This window comes from Heloderma suspectum, chromosome 17 (genome assembly GCF_057233095.1).
Source record: "Heloderma suspectum isolate Gila_16-S chromosome 17, 16-S_ref, whole genome shotgun sequence".
NCBI classification, from domain to species: Eukaryota; Metazoa; Chordata; class Lepidosauria; order Squamata; family Helodermatidae; genus Heloderma; species Heloderma suspectum.
Genome location: NC_139474.1, coordinates 8,609,818 through 8,622,770, shown reverse-complemented (window position 1 = coordinate 8,622,770; position 12,953 = coordinate 8,609,818). Strand labels below are relative to the sequence as shown.

The 12,953-nt window shown below is 50.0% G+C and overlaps 1 protein-coding gene across 16 annotated transcripts in view; it reads right to left on the bottom strand.

The window, feature by feature from the left end:
* MARK2 (microtubule affinity regulating kinase 2) overlaps nt 1–12,953 on the bottom strand; it is a 134,614-nt gene that overhangs the window by 37,069 nt on the left and 84,592 nt on the right. For 14 of the 16 annotated variants that reach the window (XM_084823816.1, XM_084823817.1, XM_084823814.1 and 11 more), the window contains 2 exons: nt 8,711–8,890; nt 2,407–2,460 (listed from right to left, as the gene is read on the bottom strand). In XM_084823816.1, coding sequence (XP_084679942.1) covers nt 2,407–2,460; nt 8,711–8,890 — 234 coding nt within the window. Of the gene's footprint in view, nt 1–2,406; nt 2,461–8,710; nt 8,891–9,508; nt 9,710–12,953 lie in introns of all 16 variants that reach the window. The other 2 variants (XM_084823822.1, XM_084823823.1) reach the window with 2 other exon arrangements.

Below are 12,953 nucleotides of genomic sequence, written 5' to 3'. Positions count from 1 at the left end.
AAGGCAGGCAGCGTGCAAGCTGTGGGGATGGGGCGGGGGGAGGGAAGAAGAGAAAACCATTGCAGCTGACTTGGGGAGAGAGGGGAAGGGATTCATCCTTGCAGCAACATTCCAGCCTTGCGTGGAGGAGACCATGTGATCGCAACGCCCACACGGTCGAGGCGCCTGTGGTGGGAACAGCAGAAGGAACATTTGGGAGGCAATATGGGGACGGCTACCTTGCTACTGACGAACGGCACATTTTACAGCTCAAAATAATACTTGGTTTTAAAGCTGCAGTGCCTCAGCCCTCAGTAACGTGTCTCTCTCCCCTGTGCTGGCTCGGAGAGGGAGAAGGAACTATTTGCTTAAAGCCGCCTTCCCCAACCCGCTGCCCCCTCCAGATGTTAGAGGCAGGAAACAAATGAGAAGAAGCTTGAGGCTGTGTGAGAGAGATAAATGTTGCAGGGTAAGGGAGACTTAGGCTGCAATCCTATGCATGTTTAGACAGAAAAAAGTCCTACAACTCCCAGCATTCCCCAGTCAGCCATGCTACACCAAGCACAGAAGCAGTCCACCCCCAACCTGGGCCACTTGCTCTGGTTCACAGTGGTTGTGTATCCCCATAAGGACTAGAAACTTTGTTTTTTAAAAAAGCAGAAATCCTCAGAACGATGACATTTTACATTGGAAAGCCGTGCTCTGCAGTTTACAATGCATCTGCCACGGGGATCCTCAAGTATCTGACTAACATCCAGAGGTCTTCTCCTCAGTGGGACACTTGCAAGTGTTGGAATCAGCGTGTAATACCCATGATTATGTTGCTAGCAGAGATTGGGAGCAAACCTCCGGCCTTCCAGAGTCCCCCCCTCCCCTCCCCGTTATCTTCTCCATGGCTCCTTCTTTTTTTCCAGCTTTTTTTTTTTCAATTTTTCATTTTTCAATTCTAGCAGGTGGGGCCGTGCTCCAGACTCTTTTCAGCTGTTGCAAGATCCGGCCCCTTGCGGGAAGGCCGAGCTTCCTTTGCCGAACCAGCCAAGGGAGCCCTGTGTGCCGTCAAGCAGCCTCTGAAGCAGAACCAAACTGTACTCGAGATAAGCAGTTACAAGCCGGTCTGCCAAGGGGGAGGAGAGGTCAACCCAGCTTCAACCACCAGCATGCAGGAGGCAACGCCTGCAGACTCCCGGAAGCAGAGGCACGTCAGGCAATCTGCCCTGGAGAGGGAGCGAGGGGAGCTTCTGCTTGGAGCCAGAGTGTTGCTGCAGCAATGGAAAGCCCAGCTGGCTCACTTGGGCTTTTGTTCACTGCTGCCACCGCCGAGCTAAGCTGCGTGGGGCTGGCTGGTCGTGTCAGGCTCGGAATCAAACAGGACCCAAGTCCAACAGGCTCTGTGGTCATGTTTCAGGCTCTGGCAGCGGCTGACAGGCACGCTGCCAGTGGGTTGTGCACCACTGTGGGGACGGGGAGAGGCTGCTGCTGGGTCTCAACCAGAGACATAGGCTGACTGACCCTGGTGCGAGGCTGGGGGATTATATGGATGAGCTACTGAGCGGAGCAGTTGCGAAGAGGATGCAGATGGAGAGGAAGCGGGGGGAAGAAAGATCAGCCTGTGCTGGCTAATGGCCTGTTGTCTGGCCTTCCATCCTACAAGGCTGTGCAGTTTCCCCCAACAGGCAGAGCGGAGAGATGTACAAGGCACTGCACCTTTGCTGAGGACAGGGTTAAACACTTTGATAGAGGGCGTTAGTGTCAGGGGCTTCCTGGGCGATAGAGAGAAAGACTACCTGGGTGTGGGTGCAAGGTTGGCAGCCATTGGTTTGGGAGATCCACCGATTACGGAGGCAGCTGTAAAACAGGCTCGGTAGCAAGTCGGAACGCTTTGCAGCATACCGGGGAGGGGAGGAGGGGGACAAAGGAGGACAGGAGCTGAAGGCGAGGGAAGCAGAATTAAGTAGGGCTGGGTGGCTGGGAAAAGAGTGAGGGAATCCCAGGTTGTCAGCAGGTCACCAGTTCTAAGGCTGGCTGCTTCCCAGAGGCAGGACATTATGCAGAGCTCCAAGCTTTGCAAGACCTTTTCCTTCACATTGTCCCTTCATTTCTCTCCTGATTATTCCAACTGAGCCCTCCTCCCTAGGCTCTGCTTGCCCAGCTTCTCAGCCAATGGCAGCCAAGGCCCCCACTGTTCTGCCCCTCTGTGACATCAGGGAAACTCAGCCAATCACTGCTAGAGAGACTTCACTGAACACTCCCAGCTTTACACCCCTCTGTATTTACAAATAAAGACAAGCTCCCACCCCCCCAGCATGCAGGACAAGGCAAGCCACTTGGCAAGGCAAACGCAAGAAGATTACGAAAGCGTTCTAGACAATTTAAAAGAGGGTTCCTCTAGCAAACTTGCACAGTCAGAACAACCTGCACCCTCCTTACCTTCTGTAAGCTGGAGGAGTTCAGCTGCGTCTTGTCGATTATTTTCACAGCCACCTGAATGGACACACAGAAATGGTAATGTTAGTAGGCTTGCCTGTCAACTGAAGCAAAGGATGGATAAAGCTGACATGGACAATTGCTAGTGCTCGACGGTAGAACACTCTGTCCCTGTTAAGCTAAGCTGTAACCCTGTGCCGCAAACACCTGTGCATTTTCTAGCATGTCTTGCTGTTAGCAAAAAGAAGTTTAAAAACGACATATCGTGGGAAGCCCATTTCTGGACACAAGGTGTAGTGTAATGTTACAGGTGAACCAGAGTGCTGCAGGGGTTAGAGTGTTGGATTGAGGAGACTCCGGTTCTAGTCCCCACTTGGCCATGAAGCACACTGGGTGACTTTGGGGCAGTCACTGACGCTCAGCCTAGCCTACCTCATAGGCTTGTTGTGAGGATAAAATGGAGAGGAAAAGTAGGAACATGTACACCGCCTTGGGCTCAACGGAGGAAAGGAAGGATATAAATGTAACCAACAAGCCATATTAGCATTAACAGCAGACCTTCGTTTATGATTATTTTTTAATGTTGGTGGCAGCTTTAGTTCCCACCAAGCCCACCTCACCTCACCTCACCACCACCTGGGCTTGGTTGTGTGATGAGAACAAGAGCAGGGCTGAAGTGTTATAGGCCCCACAGACATTATCGCCTGTCCTCCCTCTGAGAGTGTGTGTAACTGGCCCAAGAAAATTCAGTGGGGTTCATGTGGGGGAAGATTTGAACCCAGGTCTCTCTGGTCCTGGTCCAAGCACTCTAGCGACCACATCACAATGCCTCCTAGCACTCAGACGGACCTTCTCCCAAATGTGCAAAGTGACTGCACATACATTACCCCCTCAAGAATACGAACAGCAGCCCTTCGGGACAACTGTTCCAGTGTCGGAGAAAACAGCAGCTTACCTAAGGCTGTGGCTCAGTGGCAGAACACACGCTTGGCATGCAGGAGGCCCCAGGTTCGATAACCCAGGAGGCTGGAAAACCTCCTGCCCAAAACCTTGGAGAGCCACTGCCAGTCAGCGTCGACAAGACTGGGCTAGACAGACCCAGGGTCCGACTCAGTCTAAGGCACCTTGCCATGTTGTTCCACCTCATGGGCTTGAGGTGGTCAAGGCAAGATTTCAGCCAGGGACTCATGGCTCAGCTCCTCAGCCATGACCCCACACAGGCAGTTCCATCTGCGAAGGAAATCTCTTGCAATGCATGCCTACTTCCCAGCCTGACAGAGAGAGGAGGTGCGTGGTGCATTTCGCTGCAGTTTCCCCAGACACTGTGCTAATAAGACACTCTAGGAGACGTATTCTCTGAGTGGGTGAATGTTCAAAAGCTCCCCATTACACCACTTGCTAAATGGCTGCCTGCACGGCTACCGCTCTCTAGACAGGCCATCACAGGGATGGGCAATCAGCAGGCACAGTGCTGGGTCCTCGGCCTCCTGGACGAAGTTTCTGGGTTGGCCAAGCTGGCTACAACATCAAGGAGCTTGCTTGCACATGCAGGAAAGGGAGCACAGTTTCAGAACCTGCCAGCATCACCGCTGGGAGCTTTAGAAGCTGTGCTGCAGAGCCAAAGTTATAATATCCTCCCAGCTCAACAACCCCCAGGTCCTGCCAAATGCTGGACTAGACGGACCTAGCGTCAGCCAGATGGGCCTCTGCAGTGAGAAAAAAAAAAAGCCCATCAAACCAATGTAACCAGCACTCACAACCAGAGTTCCTGGTGGCTGGTAACAGGACAAACCAATATACGGGACCCGGTGACAGCCTGGGGAGAAAAGGAGAGCGCGCCCCCTGCTCCAAATGTCACAAGAAGCTGCCTGAGTCTGCGATAAGTGCAGTCGTGGGGTTTGTTTGTCTTCTTTTAAAAGAAGAAAACCCCAGCCAACAACCCACAAAATGAGTGATGGAAGCAGGCCAGCTGCAGCGCCAGTCAACCAGAACACAGCTGGTAATTGCATCTCTCGTCAACTGGCAGGGAATGACTGCAACGAGGGGAGGCCTTGAACTGGTACCAATGCTCCAGTTTCCCTGGCTAGCGGAAGGATGGGGCTGCTCACACCCCCATGCCTGAAGAATTCTAATCCTGTTCCATGGAAACCCTAATCCTGCACCAATGCTTCTGGGCGGAAAAAAAACAAAGTATTTCAGCAAAGTTAGCTGATTAGGCATGGTTTGCTGCAAAAACCAGATTTTCAAACGTCTTTACAGAATTCTGGACCTCCCGTGGCAAAACAGCAGCACAGTGGTAGGAAGGAGGGACACAGGTTTGTGGGGAGCTTTAAGGATGCGTAGGTAGGAAAATGGGATGGGAGGATGCACAAGAGTAACGGGCATTACAAATTACAGAAATGGCAGTCTCTTGCAGCCACGGCCCTGGGTGTCTTTAAAAAGGTACGTCCACAAATGCTGAGGACTAGAAGCTGGGTCTCTAAGCGATTCTGGCAAACACCCTATCTGTATGAAAATTCTGCAAGAACGGCTGTCCAGGAAGGATCTTCAGGGCTTTATGATTAGACATGACAAACCTTACTATGGAAAGCCCTGATCAGCAACCAGGTTTGTTTCGAGAGCTGCTGTAAGACGGGAATGAGGAGTAGGTGGGCTTGCACTCCACTCCCACACAACAGTTAGAGGAACTGAATTGGGGGTCGGGGATCAAGCCCTCCGGGGCTCAAACTGGGAAGCCCTGACCCTCAGGTATCAGCTCCATGCTTATGGTGCCATCAAGACAGATTGCTGCAAAACAGAATGCTGACTGGGGTATGCTGGGAGTTCTAGTCCAACACATCTGGAGGGCACCAGGTTGGGGAAGGCTGCTTTAGGCCAACAGGCAACCTGCAGACAAGACCCCCTAGTCCCTGTCTATCCACGCAAAATAAACAGGTCATGTGAGATGGTGAGAGTGGACTGTACCACAGGTAGGTATCCCACTTTTAAAAAGCTTCCTCCATGTAAAAAGCTTCCTTCCAGAAGAAGAAGAGCACAGCAAGGAGAACCGTCCGAGCCAGCCCTCGGTCTGCTCTGCTGATTCTCAACCTGCAGGGAGACCCACCACCACCACCACATGGGGAGCATTTTCAAGTGATATCCCTCACCAGCCATTTGAAATGGTACTGTTCATTCTGCCATCTTTAGCATTCCGCCACCTCATTCTGCAGAATACGTAGACCGAGCCAGGCCGTCATAAGCGCACCGGTGCCTGCCTCATCCCGAGTCAGGCCCCTGGTCCATCTAACTTAGTATTAAACGCCAGTCTTCAACCTGGCACTCTCCAACTGTGTTGGACTGCAACTCCCATCAAGTCCAATGCATCTGGAGGGCACCAGGTTGGGAGAAGACTGGTCTGCACTGACTCTCCAGGGTCTTTCACAGCCCCACTTAGTGATGCCGGGACGTGGACCCAGGGCCTTTGGCACACCAAGCATGTGCTCTCCCACTGAGCTATGGCCTCTCCACAATGATCAGGAGGAGCCAACCACGTCCCGTTTCCTCCTATGCACACCCCAGGGCCTCGAGCTCAGCTTAAGCAATGGATTGGCCAGTGGAGCCATTCTGCTCCTCCTCCAAGCCTCTCTGGCCTCTCGTGGTCCGCCGCCCTTCCTTCCTGCTGATAGCACTGCATCACTGAGCGCCTGTCATGGCGAGAAAGGTGCCGGTCTGCCCCTCATCACGTTATGCACAAAAGCTCAGACATGGGGAAAAGGTCTACCCTCCTCTTCACACACACCCTTCCACACCTGAGGCTCTGACTCACTGGAGACCTCAGAGCAGTGTGGGACTTTATTTAGCAGGGGAAGAATAAACAAGGTGGGCAGGCCAGCCTCAGCTAAGTCAGCCCTGCTCTTCAGCAACAAGAGGCATTTCCCTCAAGGATCCTCATCAGGAAACTGTCTAGGCATATGTTTTAGCTGTGCTTGCTTACAAGCTTCCAGAATGCTGACCAACCTCATTGGTCTGCAAGCAACAAAAGGGTCCTGGAAGCTCAGTGCCTCAGAGGGCAGCGGACTCAACGCTGCCGAGGGCTGCAGATTCTCTCCTCTCTGTCCAGCACAGTCAGGAGGAGATGGCAGAGAGAACATCTGAAACGCAGCCTGGGTGCAACGGCACCACCATCAGCCACCATCTGCTCGGGGAGACAATAGAGAGAGCGCCAAAAACGGGCTCTTGGCAGGCTTTGCAAATGTAAGATTTGGCATTTTTTTAAACTGCGTGTTTGTTCCTCAGGATTAGCACTGGAAAAGGAGTGATGTGTGCGTTGGGAAATATGTTCAAACAGTGGCACCGTGAAGGCTGGACTTTGGAGCGCTACGTCCAGGCCCCCGTAGCCTGCGGGACCTTGAACGACCACCAGAGATAACGGAAGATTATGATGGGGGCAGGGTGGGGGGAAGGATGGCACAGTGGCAAACAAGCCCAGCATCAGGACCTGGGAATACCAGGGCTGGCACTAGCTACAACCCCCCACAACCCCCCCTTTTAAACATGGGGTAAGTGGAGTTGGGCAAAATGAACCATCAGCCAAAGTTCCTCCAGCTGCCCATCTTCATTTGCACAGAAACAAATGTTTTAAAATGTGTTGTTTTTTGGTAATGTTGGCAGGGGGGGGAGAGAAGGGGCAACCCAGGTGGTGTAGAGGGGAGGCCTTGGGGGCAACTTGCCCAGGGCCCCCTCAATCCTGGCAGCAATGTTGCATTCAAAGCACTTCTCTAACAGAAGGGAGGGTGACATAGTGGACCCAGCATGCCGAGGTCTCTAGTGGAAAATCAATACAAATGTCTCCAGCACAGTGATGCTGGTCTGGTTCAAGCATTATACATTTCTGTACATCTTTGGGAGGTGAGGTAAGATGTTCTCATTTGGGCATGCACTTATGTGACCAGAGATAAAGGTTTATTTTAGCAGCACACTGCTGCGACAAACTACTAAAATGTGGTGTGTGGTTGTTTTTTAAAGCCATAAGTAATAAGAGTATGCAAGTAATTAAAAAAAAAATGATGCAATGTTCTGGCTTCAATGCCAAGAACCGCAACAACATTTCTACCCATGGAACAGGGTTCTCTTGTGACCTATGCCTGTTGTGGCTCCCCAACTCCACCCCAATGCTGGTCCTGAGGGTCAGGAGTCACCCCGGGTTTGAAGCACGGAGGGATGTGGGCTGACTGTTGGAGCAACAGCAAAACTGCTCAAGGGGCTCTTGGGATCCAGGCCGTGTTTACAAAGGTCATCTGCCCAGAGCCTTTGCAGCTATGAAGGGTTACAAATCAACGCATAAAAGACTCATCTGCCTTGCCCCTTTACATGACTTCCAGTGAGTGCTGCTGTACTGGAGCGGCCAAGGGCACGAGATACCACACTTGAGAACTCACCCCAGCCATCAACTCACTATTTTATTTATTTGTAAAATGTATATCCTGCCCTCATCATACGTGATCTCAGGGCAGGTCACAACAATCACCAGGTGGTCTTTAGTCAAGCCACCGCTTTTCAGCCTCATCTACTACCCAGCTTTGCAGTCTGTAACATGGGGCGAATGCTAATCAGCTACCTTGCAGGTTTGTTCAACGGACTGAGATAATGTCAGTGAAGCTTTTCCAGCACTCGAAGGGTGCTACAAAAATGCAAATTATTACTAATTTGCAAACCTGAAAATCTTGGATTCTGTGTGTGTATTATAAAGATGGTTGTGGGATTCTTTGTAAAGGCAGGTTACTAGCCCTCAAGGTTATAGAGATATGGTGAACTTACAAGGCTCCAGTGTTTCTGCCTTGCCCCTTCTTCTCGGCCTCAATTTGTACTTTTTGCCAACTCACTCCCACTCCAAACTCTGTGCCAACCCTAACGGACCTAAACCTTAGGAGAGGCAGTCCAACCTTTCAGAATGGGGGGGGGGGGGGGAGAGAACGACTGCACAAAAGATGGGAAGCCACCAAACGCTTGGGGGGGGGGGCATGGCCTTCTGGGAAACCCCAGAGGGCTGGATTTGGCTCCCAGGGCCTCAGTTTCTGCACACACCTGCTCTATGAGAACCATGCCCCAAAGGAAATGCGTAGAAGAAGTTGCGCTTAAGTCTGCATCGCTGATATAGATCACAATATCCAGCTTTTCCTGTTGAGGAATTGGTTTGTCCCGCTTTTTAAGCCCTGAATACACACCGCCTGTCCTGCATTCACTTGGCAACCAGACTCTCTCCCGCCACACCCGCTGCTGGCCTAGCCGACTGTCCCATCGTTCCTCCCTTCCCTCAGGATTCTCTCACCTCTTTCCCCGTCAGGACATGCCGCGCCAACTTGACCTTGGCAAAGTTGCCCTTGCCAATCGTCTTCAACAGGCGGTAGTTCCCGATATGCGGCTGCTCGTCAGCGGAGGTAGCTGGGGCGCGGCCTCGTAGCATGTTGGACTTTGTGCTGGGCTTGGACTCTGGATGTCCCAAGGCCGGCTGCAAAGATGTTAGAAAAGAAGAAAGATATGTTGTGATTGTGATTTCTGGACTGTTCAAGTAGTTCCATGCAATGACAACCACCCCTTTTCGTGCCACCATCTAGCGCAAAAGTGATGGAGCATTAACCAGTTTCTGGCAACCAATGCTTAAACAGCAGCCATTCAATAACACCACAAGAATTACCAGTCTACAAGCCTACACCCATGAAGATCTGCTCATTTATTATGAATGTGTTATTACATTTATAACACGCCTTTTTCCCCTCTTCCAAGGATCCCAAGGTGGCTTATGTGCTCCTCCTCCTCTCCATTCTATCCGCACAACAACCCTGTGGGTTAGTCTAAGAGTCAGTGACTGGCCCCAAAGTCACCCAGTGAGCTTCGTGGCCAAGTGGAGACCAAAACCCAGGTTTCCAAAGTCCCAGTCTGATCCTAACCACACCACACTGGCTTAGTCTGCATAACGCATACCATGCTGCAGAACTGACCGAAACACTTAATTTTGAAAACTCACGAAGTAGACACAGACCTGCCTGCCATCATCCTACAGAACCTCCCTGCACCCTCTGGCAACAAAGCTCCCTGCAGTATCTTTAATGGGTTAACCAGCACTCACCGTGACATCCCAACACCAAACATCCAGCCAAAGCAAAATCCAGGATGCTACCAGAAAGGAGTAGCACAACTGTTGCACATGTCAGCTGTTTACTAGCCCAGAGTGAGCATCCCTTTGTGGATTACATCTCAAAACGGCTGTTTCCAACTCACCCTCAAGTAGATACAGGCTGACTAAAGGATGCAGGATCTTACTTACAGACTGTAAGGAAAAATAAAGGGCAAAGCATGCTTAGGAATACAAGTGATGCCACATCTAGTTGTTATTTCAATCTGCAGCTGATGCCACATCCTCTAAGGCAACGCCACTGTCTGCTTAACCCTGCTTATCACAGTCATCCAGCCATTATTATTCCCATTTCACACATAGGTAAATTAAGGCAGAGAGATTGCAATCTGGTTCAGGCCATTCAGAGTCCATGGCTGGGAGCTAGAAGGATCTGAGGCATGAATCCTCTTTTGGACTATATGTCATTTATGTTGCATATTCAATAACAGAAGTGAAAGAGAGGGGTGGTGGTGGTGGCAAACAGGTCCCTGCCCAGAGGAGCTTACAAGCAAAATTCCCTTCATTCCCTTCTATTCCTCTTACCAGCCCTCTCCCCCACTTCCAAATCTCTCCTCAAAGCCTACAACTCCCAAGCCCCAGTCCCCTTATCTCTGGAAGCCCTACACAGCCACACCCTTGGCCCTGCCCCCTTTAAGACACTTGCACAAACATTTCCACACTTTTAGCAAAAAGCCATAGATCTGCTTCTTTGAAAGAACAGCTTTTTATAAAACAACAAGCTAGCACTAATAGAAGATAGATACTTCGATCACACACAATGGCAATTCATGGGTTGTTTCACCCATGAATTGGCAGGGCTGTGCCAGAGGAAGTGAGCATGCTGTTTCATGTGTGCTCGCCACTTCCTCTTTGCATCCACTTTCATCAACAACCCATGCAATGGGTGAACTGGCAAATATGGGATGAACAACCCAGAGCTTTAACCCAACAATAAACCATGGGTTCGAACTCTGGGCTTTTGTCCCTCAACAATCCAGAGTTTCAGGCTCGCTGCTTCATAGCCCCAATAACCCTTGGGGCGTCATTACATGAGAACTGGGCCAGTGAGCTTAAGGAAGGAGCTGAATAATCACTAGTTTGAAACAAGCAGCACTTTATGTGAGTGTGCTCAGTTCTTTCAATCTCGTTCTGCCCAGTGTAAGGCCATTGGTGCAGGGCATTTGTTTGCCTTCTCCCAAGCAAAGAAGACGGTATTTTGTTTGCACCCTACCAACATGCATGAAGTAGTGGCAATATGATAGTGACTGAAGGTGACGGCGCAGGTAGAGGACTTGCCCAGACCTGACAGTATGCAGGCTGATGGAGGGCAGCATCTCACTACAGTCCTGGCTTCAGCTATTCTTTTTGTTTTTGTCAGTGGTTGTCCTAGGGCAACTGACCCTGGCTTAAAAAGTGCCCAGCTGAACCATCCTGCACTCTCCTTTTCACCAGATTTTCAACCCATTAAGTCATGCGCATTGAAATGCCAAGATGCAAATGTCTGCATCCCAGAGTAGGGTTTTGAGTTTTGTGCAGTGAGCCTGCAGATATACAGAACACAGGCAGGCCTGGGAAAGCTTTCTGCTCTGGAACCGTGCCCCACACTTGGCTAGCTCTTCAAGGACACCGTGGGCTGTTGCTCTCCTGGGTACACCACAACAGCTGAGCCACTGTTCCAAAAGGTACCCAAGAGGAGCAGAAGCAAACGCTGCATCCCTCATTTATAATTTACACCCGGGATGGGTACAGAAAGATGAAAAAGGAACACTATAAGCACTGACGAAAGATGGATCAGATCAAATCTTAACTCCTGAGAACGTTACTTGACTGCTTTGTTCGGCCGTAGTCCCAGGGGAGTATCCCATAGGTGGCCTGTCATTACTTGAGTTATCCTATGGGGCATCTGGTGGGATCTCAAGCTAAAACAGGGCTCTGTGAGGTGAACAGCAGAGTGGGAGCCACACAAATAGATGCTGGATGGTGAAAATAGAAGGTGAGGCTGACCTTAACTGGGGTCCATCTAATCTGGCATCCTGTTTCCCACAGTGTCCAACCAAATGCCTCTGGAAAACCCAAGAGCAGGACAGGACAACAACAGCCGTCTCCCACTGTTGCGCCCCAGCAACTGTTATTCAGGGGCATGATCCTGGTGGTAGTATGTAGCTATCGTGACTAGGGGCCATTGGACTGGTTTGCATGTCACAACAACCCACAATTATTATTTTTTAATTATCCTGAACAAGCCCAATTGCTCCCACTGCAACTGGGACTGTCTAAACAGCCTATGGACCTTCCGTCCACGGTCTGGTTAGTGTTACACACAAAGCAGGAACTCTAGCTTACCTCTCTCCCAACACTCCAAAAAAAGAACTCAACAACAAACCACGGGTTCTTTCTCTGGCTTCTCAGGAAGAAACAAGCCAGAGTTACTGCTTTGCACATAACACTAATCAAAACACAGATGAAAGGTCCAGGGTTGTTTACTCGCTCCCACATGTAGCAGGAGGAACAGGGCACGTTCACAATAAACCACAATTTATACAAAATTGTGGGCTGTCGTGACATGCTAACTACGTCATATCCTCCATGAATATCCTCCCTTAAATAAAACTATTGAGTCAAAAAGGCCACTTTAAAAAGGGAGAACAGAGCAACACAACTCCACAGCATTAAATCAATTTAAAAACACAATGGCTGGATTTGCACAAAATGCTATGCTAGAATTGTTCAGAATCCTGGCTTATCATTTTGTACAAACGTGGCCAGTATATTGGAATACAAATTCACAGAATTAAAACTGCCATATAAATTAATAAAAGGCCTTTGACAGAATTGGATTTTTTCCCCAATTTCCTGAATTTGCACAAATTCACACTTGCACAAATGCGCAAATCCACCAAAATGCCCATTTTCATGCTTTAGCCTATGGGGGAAATGCGCTTTTCGGCTGGTGTTTTTTATCTTATGTATCTTTCTAAGACTAAATTTGCTTAAAATTCCAGAAAGTTTTTAAAAACAGTCTGCAAGTCCACGGAATCCATGTGGCTCAGGAGAAGACGGTCCGTTGTGGAATCTGCAGGTTGGATTCATAGAAATCCAAACTCATCTGATTCTGTTGCGGATATCTCTGACACCCCTTCCTGCCAATGGAGTGCCAGTGGAAGAAGCGCAAGACGTGGTGATGATCACCAGTCTGGACAGCTTTAAAGGGGGATTAGACAAAGTCATGGAAGAGAAGGCTATCAATAGCTAGTCATGATGGCCATATGCTACCTCCAGTATCAGAGGCAGCCGAGCAGGTGGGTGCTCTTGTGCTCATTTTATTTTATTTATTATTTATTATTAAATTTATTAATCGCCCATCTGGCTGGGTCACCCAGCCACTCTGGGCGATGTA